At 38.9% G+C, this 20,771-nt stretch overlaps 1 protein-coding gene across 5 annotated transcripts in view; it reads left to right on the top strand.

Moving 5' to 3' along the window:
- Window positions 1-20,771, top strand: part of TJP1 (tight junction protein 1) — a 129,511-nt gene that overhangs the window by 30,322 nt on the left and 78,418 nt on the right. For all 5 annotated transcript variants that reach the window (XM_047766890.1, XM_047766889.1, XM_047766888.1 and 2 more), the window contains exon 2: window positions 939-995. In XM_047766890.1, coding sequence (XP_047622846.1) covers window positions 939-995 — 57 coding nt within the window. The remainder of the gene's footprint in view (window positions 1-938; window positions 996-20,771) is intronic.

The raw sequence follows: 20,771 nt of genomic DNA, 5'->3' as shown, positions 1-20,771 counted from the left end.
TGAAAAAATACCTTTAAAAAATTGTAAATATAGATATGTTCCAGAGAATTAACATTAAATAAGTAACATTAAAATAATTTGAATTACTTTAAGCCTTTAACAGCAAATTCTTAGAAACTTCGAATTCTTTAGTGTTCATCCCTTGGGTAGTGATTTATTTCCCTCTTTAGTAAGAAGTTATTGGCAGAAGATCCTGAACTACATTGATGTTTGAGCAGCACCTCTCTTGGAGTTCCTACCACTTTTATTTTAAGGCGATTCTTAGGGAGTGGGGATTAGAGTTGTTTATTTGTTTGTTTGTTTCTTTTGTTTGTGGCGTGGGCATGTGTGCACAGTTTGTATAGGAGACTAGCCCCTCCCCCCTGCCCGCAGGGTTATAAACAAAACTTGAGAAGATAATTCTGTAGTAAAACTGAAACTAGGTGGAGCAATAGTGTTTTAACTGATACTGAAGCAACCATTGACCAAGCCTATCAGATGGTCTTATCATTTTCCTGTTAACATGTATGTTTAGAATTACTGAGTTCAGAGGTATTTGACATTTCCTTTCTTTGTGCAGCATAAGGAATGCTTTTAAATGGTTATGTATCCTTAGATATTTTAAAGGTAGTATTCTAACTTTTATTTTTTTCTATCTGATGTTAAGTATAAAGTTGTAGAATTAGCTTGAATACCGATTTTAGCTGGCATGGAATGAATATAGAGTGGCGTCTGTCCAAATTAAGTTAAAAACAAAGGAAGTTCCTGTGTGTAGTTTCCGGTCTCTTACAACAAAAGCAAAAAACCTTTCATAATTATTAAGCCCTTTTCAGAGTCCCTAACATTAAAAGTATGAATTTTGGTATTTTGGTGTGCTGAATTGTTTGCTGGATGTTCTCATCCACTTTATTAAAGACATTTTCCTAAAAGATAATTATGTTTTTCTTTTCCTTTATCAGAACACAGCAATGGAGGAAACAGCTATATGGGAACAACACACGGTGACGCTTCACAGGGTAAGTTGGAGTAAATAATCTGTGTGTAACTCAGGATACTGGCAGTTTTTGAAAACAATAGAGGAAAGCCAGATGTCAGGAAGCCAGAAAAAAGGGGAAGAACTTTTCTATATTCCTTTGTTTAAAATTGGAGTTGCAGTAGATCTTTATTAAGGTCAAAAGTGAACATGATTGCTTTTTCATATATCCTTTTGGTTGTTATTTGCATATTTCTGCTTTTAATTATGTGATTTGTTTTTAAAATTTTGAGTGATCAGATAAAAGACACTATGTTGGTGTAAATTATAAACTTTCATCTTTTCTGTGTATACATGCATGTATTGTATGTAGACTTGGAGTTTTAAATTGAACAAGGTCATGTGAGTAATAAAATCTGAAAAGATATTTGTTGGTTTGAAACATGTAGGGCCAAGGTACTGCTGAAGCAATTGCAGATGGGCAGAGAGCAGGGAGCAGTAAGAGTAAAAGCTTTGTCTGAGATGAGACTGCTCTGAATTTGAACTCTAGTGCTGCCTGTTTCCCTTTAGAAGTGAGCAAATGATCCAATCAGCTTTTAAAACATTGGTTTTCACATGGTTTTTAAACATGGGGCTAGTGCCACCATATCATGCTTGACATAAAGTAGTGCCTCCCACAAATCTCCCCTTTCCTTCACTTGAAGAGAGCTGACTCTACGGATTAGCCTTCTCCTTAGCGAATGTACAGAAAGAGCTTAGAAAATATTTAAATATTTTACACTCAACTGTTCTACCAGCTGTGTTCATTACTAGGACGATGGGAGAGGGAAAATCATGCCCCTGAATCTTGCCCCTGATTATCTCATGAATGTGTGAATCTGCACATATATATAGAATGTGTAAATAAATTATCGAAAACAGTGATTTCAGATAAGATATAGTCAATTTTTTTGTCTCCCTGAATGGTAGCGAAATCATTAAATAATACTAACCTTTTAACTTATGGAGCCAAGGTATGGCCTATCTTTGAAATGTGCTGATAGATAGCATATTTATACCAGATTAAACATATACTTTCATACCTTATAAATGTTTAATTGGCTTGAATTGAAAGAATAATTTGGTATTTTATCATATTAAATTTATTTACTTTAATACCTTTATTGTTTTTATTGGGGTAATTAAGACACAATAAGATTCATCCTAAGTAAACAGTTCTGAGTTTGACAAATGCATACATATGTGACAGACATATAACACCACTGTAAACAAAATGTAGGACAATTCCATCACCTTGAAATTTTCTCTCATGCCTTTTATGGTCAACCCTGTCCCCTCAGCCCTAGCACTTAGCCCTGATATGTTTTCTGCTCCTATTTATACATTTGCTTTTTCCAGAATGTCGTGTAGGTGAACTCATAAAGTATATACCCTTTTGAGACTGGCTTCCTACACTTAGCCTAAAGCATTTGAGATTTCTCCATGATGTAACATGGATCAGTGGTTAATTCTTTCTTATTGCTGAGTAATGTTTCATTGTATGAATGTAGGATGATTTGCTTATTCATTTTCCAGTCTTAGTGCACTGGGATTGCTTCCAGTTTGTGATGGTTGTGAATAAATCTGGTCACGTGTACAGGTTTTTGTATGAACGTAACTTTTCATTTGTGTAGGAATGAAATTTCTGTGGGTTTTATGGTAAGTGAATGTTTAACTTTTTTAAGGAGCTGTCAAACTGTTATCAGTTTTACATCCCACCAGCAATCCATAAGAGCTCCAGTTGCATTGAATCCTCATCACTACTTGATATCATTGGGGTTGTGTGTGCCCCTCCTTTTAATTTTAGCTATTCCAGTAGGTGTGTAGTGATATGCCATTGTTCAGTTTTTAGTTTTCTCAAGACTAATGATGTTGAATATCTGTTTATGTGCTTGTCATCAATATACCTTCTTTGCTTGTCATCAATATACCTTCTTTGGTAAATCTTTTTCCATTTTTAATTAGGTTGTTTGTTTTCTTATATTGACCTTAAATAGATAGACTGCCATTTTTTTTTCTGCAGCAAATGGGTTTACTCAGGACCAATAACGAATTGCAATTTAGGATCTGCAGCCACAGCAAGACACAGTGAAAGATCCCAGCAAAAAATGGAGAAAACTCTTTGACAGAGGGAGAAAAGGAGATTGGGAGAGCTATAGTACACAGAGTCCATTGGAGGAATTGAGAGTTCAGAGTAGAATGGTTTTTCATTGGCTAAATTGTGACAGTCTCTCATTGGCTGAGCTCTTTCAAGGCAATAAGAGGAAGTCTGTCTTCTTGTTGGGTTGTGCTAGCAGCATAGTGCATGAACACTCCCCCTTCTGGCCCCCAGACTCTGTTTTAATTGAGGTTTCATCTTTATTTTTATACTTATTATTTTGTTTTAATTGTAGTAAAATACTCATAACAAAATTTACCGTCTGTTCAATTCCTTAGTCTATTTTTAATTGGGTTATTTGGTTTTTATTTGTTGAGCTATAGGAGTTTTTATATATTCTGGACATTAACCCCTTATCACATATTCAGATATATGACTTGTAAATGTTTTTCCCCTTTCCATGGATCATTTTGCTACTTTAGTTACTATAGATCTGTATCTCATTAGCTTAGGCAAAATAGGAAAAGATCCTGAGTGTTGAGAAAACAGAATCTGATTTTCTGAGTTTCATACCAACTCATCATGGTAGTTGTAATACTCAGGCAGGTCTGAGAACTCCTGTCTAGAAGATCATGTAAATTCCATTATGTAGCTGGGCTCTACTTGTTTGTTGCAGTTTTCTTTTCCCTGAGGGAGTACCAGCCCAGAGAAATGTCATCAGAAGATACGTAGAGAAAAGATGAGTATATAATTTTAAGTCTTTGGTTTTCAAACGTATTAACTATTGCTCTGGGAATACAGAGCTATGTTGCCTCTGGGCCTCATCAGAGAGAGACTGTGACAGAATGGAAGTCCTCAACAACCATCCCTCCAGGAGTTGTTTTTTGTAGGTTTTTAAAAATAAACCTGTCATTGTAAGCCCAGAGACTTAGGCTGAAGCATAATTCAGTTGACTTCATTCTCTGAGGCTGTAGAACTAACTATACTTTCACATATCTCTCCTTTGGAATTCTGAGTTGACAAGAATAAAATTTAGACTATCTAGAGCTTTGTCAGTGTACTTTGTTGTAAAGAGCTAGAAAATAAATACGTATTTTAGGCCTTGCAGGCTATAAATCTCTGTCAGAACTACTCAGCTAAAGTTATATTGCAAAAGCTTCCATAAAGAGTAGAGTAGGTAAAAAAATGGGTGGGTCTCTAAGTTCCAATAACACTTTATTTACAGAAGTGGGCAGCGAGCTGGATTTACCCTGCGGGCCATAGTGTGCTGCCCACTGATCTAGAGCAGTAGCTCTCTAGATTAACTGTAAAGAGGAAGCAACTAGATCATCCCCAACTACCAGATTCTGATTCCTTTGGTCCTGGATGGGACCGTGGCACCTCTAATAAGCATTATTATAAACGGGTTTTTGAAATGGAGGTCCATGGCCTCTGACACCACATTTTTAAGAAGCATGACGGAGGAATGAGAAAGTCATTCTTGAAATGAGCCAGGAGAGCTTTTGGAGTATAGTAAGTGAAGGAGATAATTTGAGGTTTTGTTTGTTAGTAACCTGGAGTTACAGATACTGCATGTTGCCAGGTAAGGGCAGAACTATATTTTTTGACATCTGACAGTCAATTACATGAAAGAGGAAGGTAACTGTTTTTTTTACAAGAGTAAATATCCTGTGGATTTAAATGCCAACATTTTCTGCTATTTACTCTCCAGAATAATATATTATATGCTTGTATATTGCCTCATCTATTTGCATTCTCAGAGGAAACTTTCTTCTTAGAATACTAGAAATGATTGAAATCTGATTCATTCTTTAAACCTAAGTAATTTTTGGTGTTCCACTGTATGCCAAGCACTGTTGTAGTCCTGGGAATTATATCAGAAAAAAAGCAGATAACACTCCCTGCCTTGTGGATTTTGACCTTCCCTACTGGTCCTCAACTATGGATGAATATATACCCCGGGTAGTTGTCCATCCCATCTTCTGTTGCATTATAATTTTCTTAAGGATAGGAAATCTTAACCAGTTTTATGTCTCCTTAGTGCTTGTTACTTAGTTATACACAGTAAGACTTAATTTCCTAGGAGGCCAGACTACTCAACAAAGTCATTCTTAGGAGATCTGTGCAGCATTGTCTAGTAGCAATATAATGCAAACCACATATGTTATTAAGATGTTCCTAGTCATCATATTTAAAAATGTAAGGAATGGGTAAAATTAATTTTATAATAGATCTTATTTAACTCAGTATATCCAAAATACTGTCATTTTCAACATGTAATTTAAAAGTTAATATACCTATTTTGCCTTTTTTTCATACTGAGTCTTAGAAAACTTGCACATTTTTCAATTTCAGGTAAGACTACCCACATTTTAAGTGCTCAGTAGTTGTATATATAATGGCAATAGTATTGGCAAATGCAGGTCTGCAGCTCAAGATGGTAGCTGTTCCACCCCTCCCCACCCATGACATACCCACAGCTTTCTTTAGTTTTAGATGTTCTCCCTTAGAAAATGCATGGTTTTTTGTTTTTTGTTTTTTTTTTGTCTTTTTTGGAGGGAGGGGCGGGGGGGGGGGTCCTTTTAGGGCCACACCCAAGGCATATAGAGGTTCCCAGGCTAGAGGTCCCATTGGAGCCGTAGCCTCTGGCCTATGCCACAGCAGCAGCAACTCAGGATCCGAGCCATGTCTGTGATCTATGCCACAGCTCACAGCAATGCTGGATCCTTAACCCACTGAGCAAGGCTAGGGATTGAACCCACGTCCTCATGGATACTAGTTGGGTTCGTTGTCCGCTGAGCCATGATGGGAACTCCAAAAATGCATGTATTTTTATAGTTCTTTGAGAAATAAATAAATACTCAGGAATGAGTTGTTCATCTGAACACTTTTTTTTTTTTATTTTCTGAGAAAGAATTAGGTAGAAGATTAAATGAATATTTGTATAAAAAAGAATTAAAGGCTTGAGAGTGGTTTATGAGAGGGTTGGCAGAGAGGGCAGAGTAGGAAGATAATAAGCTTACCTCTTCTCATGGGGATACCAGAATTACAACTCTTTATAGAGCATTTGTTGATGAGCAAGACCAAAGGCATAAAGATCTTCTACAACTAAGGATAATTAGAAAGAACCACAATGAGATGGGTAGGAGAGGTGGAGTCTCACTTAAGACCAGACCCCCTGGGTAGTTCAAGACCCACGCCTCCAGGGTGGGTGACCATAAACAAGAGAGTAATTACATTGCAGGGGTTCTTCCCAAGGTGAAAGGAGTCCGAGCTCCTCGGTGGGCTCCCCAGCCCAGGGATTCTGTACTAGGAAGGTGAGCACTCAGAATGTTTGGCTTTGAAGGCCAGCAAGACTTATTTTCTGAAGACCTGGAGGGCTGTGAGCAATGGAGACTCCACTTTTAAAGGGTGCACACAAAAGACATGTTCCAAGTTTCCAGGAAGAAACAGTAATTTGAAAGGAGCTTGGGTTAGACCCACCTGCTGATCTTGGAGAGTCTCCTGGAAAGACAGAAGACAACTGCAGCTCTCCCTGGGGTCATAACCACTGATGGCAGCTATTGTGAGGATTTCCTTCTATCGTGTGGACACTGGTGCAAACGCCATTATGGAATCCTCCCTCTAGCTCATTAGTACTAGGATCCCCAGGGCCCTGTAGCCAGAGACCCTAGGACCTGCTTCTGCCCACCAGTTGGCTGGCACTAGCCCTAGGACCTGGCTTTACTCACTGGCAGGTCAGCATCAGCATGGGATCCTCTGGGCCTGGTCCCCACACACCAATGGGCTGATACCAGCCCCAGGACTGGCCATCACCAAAAAGTCTACAGATAACAACTGTTGGTGAGGATGTAGAGAAAGGAATCCTCATGCACTATTGGTGGGAATGTATATCACTGCAGCCACTATGGGAAACAGTATGGAGTTTCCTTAAAAAACCAAAAATAGAACTACCATGTGATCCAGGAATTCCATTTCTGGGTAGGTATTTGAAGAAAACAAAAACCTAATTTGTAAAAATCCTTGCACCCCAGTATTTATAATATCATTATTTACAATAGCCAAGATATGGAAGCAGTCTTAAGTGCCCATCAGTAAAGGAATAGATAAAGATGTGGTACATAAATACAATGGAATATTAACTCAGCCATAGAAAGAACGAAATGTTGCCATTTGCAACAACTGGATGGACCTGGAGGTTATTTTGCTTATTGAAGTAAGACAGAAAGACAGATAACTATGCATTATCACTTATATGTAGAATCTAAAAAATAAAACTAGTGAATATAATAAAAAAAGAAACAGATTCACAGGTATAGAGAACAAACTAGTGCTTACCAGTGGGGAGAGGGAGGGGAAGGGGCAATAAAAGGCAGAGGATTAAGAGGTACAAAATATTGTTTATAAAACAAGCTGCAAGGATGTATTGTACAGTGCAGGGAAATATAGCCAATATTTTATAATAATAACTTTAGAGTGTAATCTGTAACAATTTGTATCACTATGTTGTCTACCTGAAACTAAAATAATTTATTCATTTGCTTTTTAGTGCTGCACCCATGGCATATGGAACTTTCCAGGCTAGGGATTGAATTGCAACTGTAGCCATCAGCCCACACCACAGCCACAGCAACATGGGTTCCAAGCCACCTCTGCGACCTACACCACAGCTCATGGTAACGCCCTGACCCACTGAGTGAAGTCAGGGATCCAGCCCGCATCCTCGTGGATGCTAGTCAGATTTGTTTCTGCTGCACCACAACAGGACCTCTCAAATATTTTCAACCACCTGTATCTCATTTTTTTAAAGAGTAAGAAAACCCCACTATGTTGTACACCTAAAACTAAAAAATTAAATGGTAAATGTATGTTGAAAGCAAGAATCTAGTTAAGAGAAAATCTAAGGATGAGCAGCTGTTTCAGAAGTGATTGGATAAGAAGTAAGCTTGGAACAAGGTGGCAAGGTAGTTCAGTGAAGGAAAGAATAGTTCTTTTCTTTTTGGAGGGGCCTGCAACATGCAAAAGTTCTGAGGCCAGGAATGAACCCAAGCCGTACCAGTAACAATGCTTTTTACCAGCAGTAAAAAGAAATGAAGTACTGATACTGCCATGATGTGGATGAACCTTGAAAACATTACATTAATTCAAAGAAGCCAGTTGCAAAGGACCATTATCATCTAATTCCACTTACAGGAAATGGTCAGTAGAGGTGAACAGACAGAAAGTAGATTAGTGGCTTTAGGATATGGGGGATATAGGGATGATGGCTAAATTTAGGGAATTTCCTCTAGGGTTATGAAAATGTTATAAAATTGATTGTAATGATGGTTGCGCAACTCTGAATACACAAAAACATTGAATTTACATTTTGAAGAGTGAATTAATCATAGGCGGCTTAATATGTCAATAAAACTGTTATAGGAAAAGGGGCAGGAGAGGGGGTATTCCTACATCCGTTGAGTAGCTCCAAGCTAGTATGTGATAGAAGATAAGCATTTACACTGAGGTTAAGCATGTAAGATAAGCTAGGCTTGTTTTATCTGTTTGAAGGTCATTGTTTACATTCATAGAATGAATTATGGATGTTTCAAACCCTATATTTTATTCAGTTTCTGTGAAATAAGGTTAATAACCACTTGAAGTAAACTGAATCTCAGAAAGGTCTAGTGAAATGTCCCAAAGAGGTAGATTTTGAACATAGGTCTTTGGACTTAGCATATGGTAATCTTTTCATTTATATGTAAATTGAAATTTTAAATATAAAAAATATTTATGGAATATAATATCTGAATTCAGAATTCAAATTCTGTCACATAAACTATATATAATGTAATAAGATGAATAAAATAAAAAAGTAACATTAAGAAGGAGCCAAATTCTTGGCACTTTTTTTTTTTATGTTTAGAACATTGGTGAGGTCAGTTTTGTGGAGAAAATGACAGTTTTGGAGAAGAGTATTTGGAAATGTTTTATAAGAAGCTGTAAATAGAAAGGTGGAGTAGGAATTAGAAATGAAAGCTGTAATTTGGGAGTCAGAGTGGTAAGTGTGAGAGTTGTAGTGTAAGAATCAGTGGGTACACACACACACACACACAATGTGAGTAGCCAAGGAGCTGTTGAAGGAAGCAGGGGTAAAGAGAACTAGTCTAACAGTCTTGGCATTTAAACAACATTTTGAGCACTACCAAGGTAAGGTGGAAAAACTGTAGGGGGTCTTGTGACTAGTTTGGGCTTACCACTTGCTGATTTCGAACAGGCCTTGCAGATCTTTTGGGGCCTCATAGAATTGAAGTATATCAGAGTTGAAAAAAATCCTGATCTCTTACTCAAATGAAGGAACTAAAGTCCACAGAGGTCCTAGAAATGGCCACAGCTGGCAGGTAGTGGAGTGACATGTGGGACTCGGGGCCTTTGGACTTCATTTGTAAAAATGAAGTTGATGGAGTTGATTGCCAAGGATCTGTTTGGATTAAAAAAAATTTTTTTTGGGGGGGGATTAAAAATTTTTTGAGCCCAGTGTTTACTGTGAGAACACATGGCTAGAACAGTTTCTATAGAATGTTGAGGACTGATTGGAGGAAGAGGGGAGAGGAATCAAACTATAGAAAACTACAGGAGTAAAACTATATGGTGAGAATTAATTTAGCTGGTTGTAGAAATTTGGCATGGAAAAACAACAAAAGAAGAGTAACAAGAGAATCTTTAGGGGATTGGGCATACTTGAAGGAAATAAGAATATTTGGAGGGGAGATTATTCATGTTATGCAGTTATATTTTTATAACGGAATCAACAGTCAACTTTCAGGATTTTTTTTCTTTTTTTGCTTTATCTTTTAAGAAATCAAGAAATATTTTAACAAATGAATGGGCAAGCCCTTCCTATAAAAGATCTGATTGTAAATAGTTCAGGCTTTGTTTGCAATATGGTCCCTGTTGCAACTACTCAGTGCAAAAGCAGTCATAATGAAATGTAAAGGAATGAGCATGGCTGGTGTCCAGTAAAACTGGGCAGATAACTGAACAGATTCCAAGCCTTTTGTTTATCATAAATTCAGTTATACTACCAGGCAAACGTAAAAATACATGTTATTCCTTGTGGCTGCCTGTGGTCTTGAAAGGATAAAATGTGATAAAAATAAAATTCATGTATCCCAAACCTAATCATATATGTGTGTGCACATCCAAATAAATGAGATTATATTATACTACTTATTATTTAATTAATTTATTCATTTTGGCACAACCACAGCACGTGGAAGTTCCCCAGGCCAGGCAGGGATTGAATCTGAGCCACAGCCGTGACAACACTGGTTTCTTAACCTGCTAAGCCACCAGGGAACTCCATATTATACTACTTTAAACCACTTACCCCACCACCATAATAAAAAACATTATCTTGGGCATTTTATCATGTGAACATGTAAAAATCAACTATCTTTTGACACACCTAAAATTTTTTTATGCTAAAGATATAGGAGAAAATGGATTATTACCCATTTTTTTTTTTTAAATCCTTATAGAAAGCATCATGTTAGTCTTTTATAAATCCAGTTCAGAGTATACGATTGCCTTGGAATAATAATAATTCTACTACTGTCAGTTTTGATCACTGGAAATAGTATTAAAAATTTTTCTGTACATACTTACTCTATTCCTTTCCCCATTTTAAAAAATGATTTTGAGAGTTCTGTTGTAGCTTAGCAGTAATGAACCTGACTAGTATCCATGAGGATGTGGGTTCGATCCCTGGCCTCACTCACTGCATTAAGGATCTGGCATTGCTGTGAGCTGTGTTGTAGGTTGCAGTCGCTGCTTGGATCTGGCCTTGCTGTGGCTGTGGTGTAGATCAGCAGCTGCAGCTCTGATTCAACCCCTAGCCTGGGAACTTCCATATGCTGTGGGTGTGGCCCTAAAAAAATAAATAAATAAAATAATAAAATGATTTTCCTATACCTATATAAATTATTACATAATTTAACCCTTTAATCCTAATCTTAGTATTATAAGTAGATATGTATTAATGCTTACCACCAGTCCCTTCCAATGTCTCTTGTCATTTTGATTGCCAGGAAATTATTTTCTGTTAGGCTACTTAAGGAAGGGATCTTACAAAACAATATTTACTAGCTTATCTGTGCCCTTTTATATTTGAAGATTAGTTTTACTGGATATAAAATCCTTGGCTCATTGGTTTCCTTGAGTATCTCAACTATGCTATTTTTAGCATAATGTGTTGCTAACCCATGTGTGATAATAATTTATATTTCTTCATAATTTATAACTCTTTTTGCCTGGAAGTCAAAGAATCTTCTTCCTTAAAATCTAGTCATTTTATTTTAGTTTATTTTGATGTTAGTTCCTCTGAATTGATATTCTCAGATATCTATGGTATCCTTTGAGTATTAATTTCAATTAAATATATGTATGTCAGGGAAGTTCTTTTTTATTTCGTTACAGTTTTACTATTTTCTTCTTCCCTTATTTTGGTTTAGTTTTTTAGGAACTTCTACTATCCATATGTTGTATCTTTATTGCCTTTCTTCATTATTTGTGGTTTTCTCTCAAACCTCTTTTTAAAAATTTTGCATCATTTCTTTTTTGTTCTTAAAATGATTTCTCCTTTTTATTTCTTCTATGGTATTATATGTATTTGATCTGTGCTGCTATCTAAAATGGCTTTTTAAAATTTCTAATTACCTCTTGAATTCTGTCAGCCTCATTTCTGAATTTTTTAAAATTCTTTTTTGTCTTTTGTCTTTTGTTGTCCTAGGGCTGCGCCTGCAGCATATGGAGGTTCCCAGGCTAGGGGTTGAATCACAGCTGTTGCTCCTGGCCTATGCCAGAGCCACAGCAATGCCAGATCCGAGCTGCATCTGTGATTTACACCACAGGTCACGGCAAAGCCAGATCTTTAACCCACTGAGCGAGGCCAGGGATCGAACCCACAACCTCATGGTTCCTAGTCAGATTCGTTTCCCCTGCACCAAGATGGGAACTCCTTTTTTTGTTTGTTTTTGTTTTTGTTTTGTAAATTCTTATTTATATTCTTTCATGTCTTCTATATTTTCTTAATGCCATTTCACTTGTTTGTAATAGTAACACTTTTTTTTGAGCACTCTTTTTGGTATGCTTTCATTTTCTGTGGGGTATTCTGCTCATTGTCTTTTATAGCAATTTTTAAGGCATTTAATCATAATCCCTTTTTTGCGCATTTTTTTGTGTGAAATTGGTTGGGGGTTTTTTTTTTTTTTTTTGAGCTTTTAGAAATTGGCTTAGTTTTGTGTGTGTGTTTGCACACACTCATGCATGCATGCATGCATAAGAAACATAACTACTGCTTTCTGACATTTCCTCCCCTTCTGCCCTTTGTACTTTTTTATCTGGACCTTCTCTTTCCTTTCCTTTTCCTGCCCCACTTAAGTCTGAACCCAGTGCCCACAGTGTGAGGCCCTGTCCTTAAAAGGCCTGGCAGGTCTGTTTTGAGAATTCCTAGGGGTTATACTGCCCCACTTGGTGCAGGCTTTGCTTTAGGTTCTTTGCATTCATTTACAACAAAGTAAAATCCCTTCCAGTTTCAGCTGCTGTTCTCAGGTTGTCCTACCATTCTTTTTTCTTTTTCTTTTTTCTCTCTTTTGGCCACCCTTTGGCATATGGCACTCCCAGGCCAGGGGATCAGATCTGAGCCACAGTTGTGACCTAAGCCACAGCTGCAACAATACTTGATTCTTTTTTTTTTTTTGTCTTTTTGCTATTTCTTGGGCCACTCCCATGGCATATGGAGGTTCCCAGGCTAGGGGTCCAATTGGAGCTGTAGCCACCGGCCCACGCCAGAGCCACAGCAACGCAGGATCCGAACCGCGTCTGCAGCCTACACCACAGCTCACGGCAACGCCAGATCGTTAACCCACTGAGCAAGGGCAGGGACCGAACCCGCAACCTCATGGTTCCTAGTCAGATTCCTTAACCACTGCGCCATGACAGGAACTCTAATACTGGATTCTTAACCCACGGATTGAACCCGTGTCCCAGTACTCCCAAGATGCCCACTGATCCCATTGTGCCACAGTGGGAGCCCCTGTCCTGCCATTCTTTGCAGTGAGTACCTGTCAGTCACTTGCAGTTCTTCAGGTCTTCTCAAGTATTGGGATTAGCAACACACAGGTGTAGATGTTACTCATCCTGAAGGCAGAAGTCTTGAGTGGATACAATTGGTTTCCTGCTTTTGTTGTAAATGTCCATGGGTTTTTGGCTTGTTGTCTAGTTACCCTGTGCCTTGTTTTTATTTGGAAATTCAGGAAGATTTCAGATCCATGCTACTACAATGGCTGCTAAAGAGTGCTCAAAAAAGGACAACTCTGAGAGTTCCTGCCCTGGTACATTAGGTGAAGAATCTTGACTTCAGTGGCTTAGATTGCTTCATAGTTGTAGGTTCAATCCTTGCCTCAGCACAGTGTGTTAAGGATCTTGGGTTGCTGTACCTCTGGCAAGGTCGCAACTGCAGCTCATGTTATGTCCCTGGCTAGGAACTTCCATATGCAGCCATTAAATTAAAAAAGAAAAGAAAAGAAAAGCTCTGTAAAGGGAAATTGAGTTAAAATTAAGTTGAATGATGAGTTAAATACTTGTTTTAGTGTACTGACATTGATGAACTACCTTGTATTAGCCCCTTGCAGGGCTGTACTAGGCCAGAATATGTAGAAGAATATGTAAATCCCTCCCAAATGGGACTTTGATGCCCAGGCTACTTACAGTGCCATTGTTAGGCAGCAGAAGTGTGTATTTGTGCTCTAGGAACATACATAATGTGGAAAGTTAGGATGGTTTTATGAATAAGATAACATTGAACCTGGATATTGAAGGGTAAAGTGAAGCTTGAGAGATGTATGAGGTACTAAAGGAATCCTAGGCAGTGAAGAAATTATAAAAGCTTAAAATTTGATGCTGGATGGTATGTTTAAGCAGAGATCAGTAGCTCAGTATGTTGGGAGCAAAGACTAGGGGTCCCAGTGTCAGGTTCCTCTTCTCTGTGCTATCTCTCTTTTGGGCCTTTTCTACTCTCAAAAAGGATTTGGGGGTGCAGGCTGAGAAGCATGGTAGCGGCGCCTGGATTGAGCTGGTGGGCTTCCTTGCACAAGCATGGAGGCAGGTAGTCTGGCAGGAAATTGTTCTAGCTGGAAGGTGCCACAGCAGCGCTGGGATATACCCAGTGGTCTTGCCCCGCAGGGATGGAGACAGGTGGTCTCTCCAGGCAGGAGCAAACAGCTCAGGATGGGAGCAGTTCTGGGTCAAAGGGAATTTCCCCTCGAACTGAGACCACAGTGTAATAGCTCTGACCTTGGCTCTTTTAAAGAGCTGTTCTGGTCCTGTTCGAGTGAAAAATGCTCCTGCCAGTTGCCTCGGAGGCCACGATGAAGAGTCAGGTAGCAGTGTACAGAAAGTTTTATTTACAGCCCTCAGAGAGAGTGAGCCACCCTGGGTAGGGACTGGCACTGGGTACAAGGTATTTCCTTATATTCCTGTATCATGGATCTGTTTGGGGATCCCCTGTTGTCTTGCCTCATGCCCACTAATTCCTTGTCCCAACCTCTCTGTGCTTTGCGTGCATAAAGGCTGAGTGTCTTTGATCTCTATATGGGGGCGGGGGGCAAGTTTGGAGCCTCTGATTGGTTCCAGGCAGGATGCCTTATTTGCTTAGGAGAAAGGTTATAGGGAGGTGCTCTGAAGAGCATCCCTCTGGTATCTTCATTGTTTGATTACAGGCCTCTTGTTTTTGGTAATTGATAAATGGCCTGTTTTGAATCACCTGAGTTCCTTTCCTGGCCTACCTAACACCGGGAAGCGTGTTGGCTTTGTACTTCGGGATATTATTGCATGCTAAGGAATTTGGACCTATGGACAAGGGAATAACAGGATTTGGTTTGTTTTAGAGTAATAATCCTTCAAATATGATGGGGAGGGTAATGCAGTGGAGGTAAGAAATCTTTTGAAAAGGCCAAATAAGACAGTGGTGAAGGTTTAACCTTTGAAAGGTTCCCCTAAGAGGGAAAGAAAAGTTGAACTCTTTATAGTTTAATGATCACCCTGGTCCTCTATTCACACAGCTTTTAAGGTTGAGGTTCTCAGCCCTGGCTGCGTGTTAGAATCACTTTGGAGTTTTGTTTTTTAAAATGCGTACCATCTCCCCTCCTCTACTTTTTTTAAATTGGTATGTGGTGGGAGGTTCTGAAAACTGATCTCAAATGATTCTAACTGCAGCCAGAGTTTAAATCACAGACTTTCTGGGTAGTCATTAAATGAACTGTAGCAAACGCTGATACAGCAGGATTACATGCCCTACAGAGTACTGGAGCCACGTAGAAGCAGTGTGGTCCCAATGGGTTTGAGGCCCTGGCTCACTGCAGCCAAAACTATACTTGTTCACAGGCAAATATTGGGAAATACCTAGTTATCTCTGCCTTCCTTGTTGAAATTCAGTTCCAGATGTTTTCAGCATTTCTTTAATATTTTTGTGTTATAGTTTTATTTATTTATTTATTTTGGTCTTTTCTAGGGCCGTACCCACGGCATGTGGAGGTTCCCAGGCTAGGGGTCTAATCGGAGCTGTAGACACTGGCCTGCACCACAGCCACAGCAACGAGGTATCCGAGCCACATCTGTGACCTACACCACAGCTCATGGCAATGCCAGATCCTTAACCCGCTGATCAAACCCACAACCTCATGGTTCCTAGTCAGATTCGTAAACCACTGAGCCACGACGGGAACTCCATATTTTTATTCTTTGAATAAAAGAATTATTAAACAAGATATAAATGCAAGATATAAAAGAATAGAGAATAAAGATTAGACCCAGCCTCTTCCAAGGAGGAAAGATTGCCCTGGAAGTAATGACCCTTGGGCATTTAGGTTTTTCCCAGTATTTGTAATTACAAACAATCTGTGAATGACTGTGTACATTTGTATTTTTCTATTGTTGGAGATGTATATGTAGTCTTTTTTTAGGGCTGCACCCAGTGACATATTGAAGTTCCCAGGCTAGGGGTCCACTCAAAGCTGCATCTGCTGGTCTACACCACAGCCACAGCAACACCAGATCCAAGCCGAGTCTGTGGCCTATGCTGCAACTCACGGCAGTGCTGGATCCTTCACCCACTGAGCCGGGCCAGGGATCGAACCTGCAACCTTATGGATACTAGTCAGGTTTGTTATCACTGACCCACAGTGGGACCTCATTTGTAATCTTCAGGGTACACTCTTAGAAATTATCTCACTCTATCAAAAGATAAGTGCTTTCGTAATTTTTAAAGAGTGCTTTTGTAATCCTTTAAAGAGAGGATTGCCAAATTCCTCTCTGTAAAGAGTTGTAGCAGTTTGCATGCCCGTTAGCAGTGGTGCCTATTTTTCTTAAGCCTCCCCAGCAAAATGTGTTGTTATACTTAAATTTCTACCATTCTGTGTGCTTTTATTTTTTTTTTAATTTTTAATTTTTTTTTGTCTTTTGTCTTTTTAGGGCTGCACCCACAGCATTTGGAGGCTCCCAGGCTAGGAGTCTAATCAGAGCTACAACTGCTGACCTACACCACAGCCACAGCAATGCTGGATCCTTAACCCACTGAGCAAGGCCAGGGATCGAACCTGCAACCTCATGGTTCGTAGTTAGATTCGTTAACCACTGAGCCGCAACAGGAACTCCGCTGTGTGCTTTTAATTTGCATTTCTCTAATCTAGGAGTTTCAGCACCTCAGCTCATATCTTTTGTAAATTGTCTGTTTTGTTGGGGTTTTTGGTCATTTTTCACATTTTTCAGCAGTTCTTTTTTGTCTTTTTGCCTTTTCTAGGGCCGCTTCCCACGGCATATGGAGGTTCCCAGGCTAGAGGTCGAATCAGAGCTGTAGCTGCCAGCCTACGCCAGAGCCACAGCAACATGGGATCTGAGCCACGTCTGCAACCTGCACTACAGCTCACGGCAATGCCGGATCCTTAACCCACTGAGTGAGGCCAGGGATCGAACCCGCAATCTCATGGTTCCTAGTCGGATACAACCACTGAGCCACGACGGGAACTCCAGCGGTTCTTAATATTAGCGTTTTCAAAGTATGGGCTTTGGATCTCAGAAGGACTCTGAAATCTTTTTATGCTTAGGACAGACTATCATAATAGTACAAAAATACTCTCTTTTTTGCTGTGTTGATATTTGGCAGTGAGAGTATGGAAGCAGTGGTGAGTAGAACTTAGTCTAATAGCGAAGACCAAGGCAGTGACACCAAATGTACTGACATCCTTTCACACTTTCATGATTTATAAGAACAGTTCCAGTTTTGCTCCATTGTAACTCAAAACAGTAAAAATTACTAGTTTTACCACATCTCAGCTTTTGCATAGACATTTAAAAAATCTGTGTATCAGAGTTCCTGCTGTGTCAGTGGGTTAAGGACCCAACATTGTCTCTGTGAGGATGAAGGTCCGAGCCAGGGGTTCAATCCCTGGCCTTGCTCAGTGGGTTAAAGCATCCCGTGTTGCCATGACTGTGGTGTAGGCCACAGCTGCAGCTCCTGTTGGACCTGCAGCCTGGAACTTCTGTATGCTATAGGTGTGTCCATAAAAAAGAAAAAAACTTGTGTATTGAAATGGGGAAATACACATAAGACATTTCTATTTTGTACTGAACTGCTTGTGTGATTGTTTGAATTGGAAGCTCAGCCAGCTGTATTCCTGTGTGTACACCATTTTTACTTGAATAGTTATCCAGACTGGGATGTTCGACAGACATTTTTCTCAGATGAATACCTGTGGCTTCAAGGAAAACAACTCTGATGATACTTGTTGCTAACATTTCAAAATAAAAATTAAAATTTAGAAAACTCTTCCCCCCTCTTTTTCTTTTTTGGCCACCCAGTGGCATATGGAGTTCCCAGGCCAGGGATCAGATCCAAGCCACAGTTTTGACCTATGCTGCAGCTACACAGCATTGTCGGATGGATCCTTTAACCCACTGTGCCAGGCTGGAGATTGTACCTGCATCCTGCTGCTGCAGAGATTCCACTGATCCCCTTGTGCCACAGTGGGAACTCTAAGATTTGCAAAACTTTTATCCGCCACCACGAGATGAGCTCAGTACTTTTTAGTACTTAAGGACTTTAATTACATTGGTAGTGATATTAGTTAAAACATGATTTTAGAAAAATTATATATTGTGGAGTGTCCGTCATGGCTCGGTGGTTGACGAATCTGACTAGGAACCATGAGGTTGCGGGTTCAATCCCTGGCCTTGCTCAGTGGGTTAAGGATGCAGCATTGCCGTGAGCTGTGGTGTAGGTCGCAGACACGGCTCTGATCCCAAGTTGCTGTGGCTCTGGTGTAGGCCAGTGGCTACAGCTCCGACTGGATCCCTAGCCTGGGAACCTCCACATGCTGTGGGAGCGGCCCTAGAAAAGGCAAAAAGACCAAAAAAAAAAAAAAATTATATATTGAAATGTGTCAGCATTTGAAAGATTTGCCTTGATATTTTCCAAATGGCCTAGACATGCTACTACTATAAAATCACAATGGATGAAACATCCAAAGTGCAATAGACCAGTGGACAAGTATTCATATAACCGTACACAAAGTCTATTGATAACATTTCAGGTTGCACACTGCAGTTTGTCCATTTAGAAACTATCACTTCTCTAGTTTTGATATAAAATCAAATATTACTATCCATAATTATCTTTAAAAATTTCCTAAAATAACTCCTTTTCAGCAGCATGTGTGGGTTAAGTTCTTCATGTACTTTAACAAAAAAACAACATATTTAAACAGAAGGCATTTTCTTGTGTTTTTTTTTTCCTCATTAGTGAATATTGGATTTTATCAAAAGCCTTTCTGGGGTCTATGGATGTAATGTCTGAATTCTTTTCTTTAGGTTTATTAATGGGGTCTCTTATACCAATGGCTTTCCTAATAAACCAGTCTTGAATTACTGAAAAATCACTTTATAATGGAATATTTGTGTGGTACTGGCCTTTATAAATGTTAGTAGGTTTTAATATTTTGAGAGGGGCTCTCTCTTTATCATGAGTAGTCATTATCAGATTTAGATATCAATATTACAGTTGCTTCTTGAAAAGAGTTTAGAAGCTTCCTTTCGTTTTAGGGTACTCTGGATGATTTATGGAGCATTGAGGCTATCTGGATGTTGATGTTGAATCCCCTTTGAAATCATCTGTGCCTGGTGCTTTTTGTGGTATAATTCCCTCATAACTGTCTTTGTTTCCTCTCCAGAAATTGGGTCGTTTAAATTCTCTATTTCTAATAGAGTAAATTTCAATAATCTTTATTTCCCTAGGAAATGATCTGTTTCATCTAAGTTTTCAAATTTATTTGAATTTGGAGTTCCCATTGTGGCACAGTGGAAACTGATCCAACTAGTAACCATGAGGTCACAGATTCGATCCCTGGCCTAGCCCAGTGGTTTAAGGATTCGATGTTGCCATGAGCTGTGCTGTGGGGTAGCTTGCAGACGTGGCTCGGATTCCATGTTGCTGTGATGTAGGCCAGCGGCTACAGCTCAGATTTGACCCCTAGCCTGGGAACCTCCTTATGCTGTGGGTGTGACCCTTAAAAAAAAAAAAAAAAAGAAAAGAAAAAAAATGTATTTGAGTTCGTTCTATTATTCTCTTTAACTTTTCTAATTTTGTGCTAATAGTTTTATTTCTAATCATTTCTCATTTTGTTTATTTTTCAAATTTTAGGCCTGCTTCTAGCTTGTTTATTTTTGAGTATAACTCTATTTTTGAGTTATACTGAGAGTGTAGTTTCATGTATTGATTTGTTTTTGTATTATTTTGGAGGCTATTTAGGGAGACACAGATTCAGGAAGTTGCCATTATCTTCTGCAACCCAGATGTTTTCATGTTTGTTTATTTCACATTAACCTTTTTTGGTATTAGCTTTATTGCAATATAATTCTCATGCTATAAAATTTACTCTTTAAAGTGTACAATTCAGTGGTTTTTAGTATATTTACAGAGGTGTATGACCAGGGTCACTTTTTAAACATTTCATCACCTTAAAAAGAAATAATGTACTCGTAGGCCATCACTCCTCAATCTCTGCATCCCTTTCTACCCACAAGTCACCAATCTAATTCCTGTCTCTTACAGATTGGTCTTTTCTGAACATTTCATGTAAGATGGTGAATTATGTGACAAGAGGTCTTTTACAGTGGCTTCTTTTCTATAGCATCGTGTTTTCAAGGTTCCCCATTTTGTAGCATATATCAGTACTTCACTTCTTTTTATTGCAAATAATACTTTACTTTATGGATAATTTACTTTTATTTATCCATTCATCACTTGATGGACAATTTAGTTGTTTGCAATTTTTGGCTGTTATAAATGATGCTGCTGCGTCTGTGTATACAGCTCTGTGTGCACACGTTTTTATCATTTCTCTTGGGTGTATACCCAGGAGTGGAATTGCTGGTGTTTGTTTGTTTGTTTGTTTGTTTATTAAGACAGGTTTTTCTTTCTCTTCTCTTCTTTGGCTAGACTCTGAGGTAGAAGGGGAGGTCATGGCATAATCCCCCTCCGTGGTGGCCATGGTCTTCTTTGTGGATTGGACAGTTGTGGAAGGAAGCTATAACCTTTGTCCTTAGGTGGTTTGGGATAAAGAACATCATTAGGGTAGTACAACAGTATTT

Source organism: Phacochoerus africanus, chromosome 2, assembly GCF_016906955.1.
Source record: "Phacochoerus africanus isolate WHEZ1 chromosome 2, ROS_Pafr_v1, whole genome shotgun sequence".
Classification (NCBI taxonomy): domain Eukaryota; kingdom Metazoa; phylum Chordata; class Mammalia; order Artiodactyla; family Suidae; genus Phacochoerus; species Phacochoerus africanus.
The sequence above is the reverse complement of the archived record's forward strand: the minus strand, read 5'-3'. Positions and strand labels throughout refer to the sequence as shown.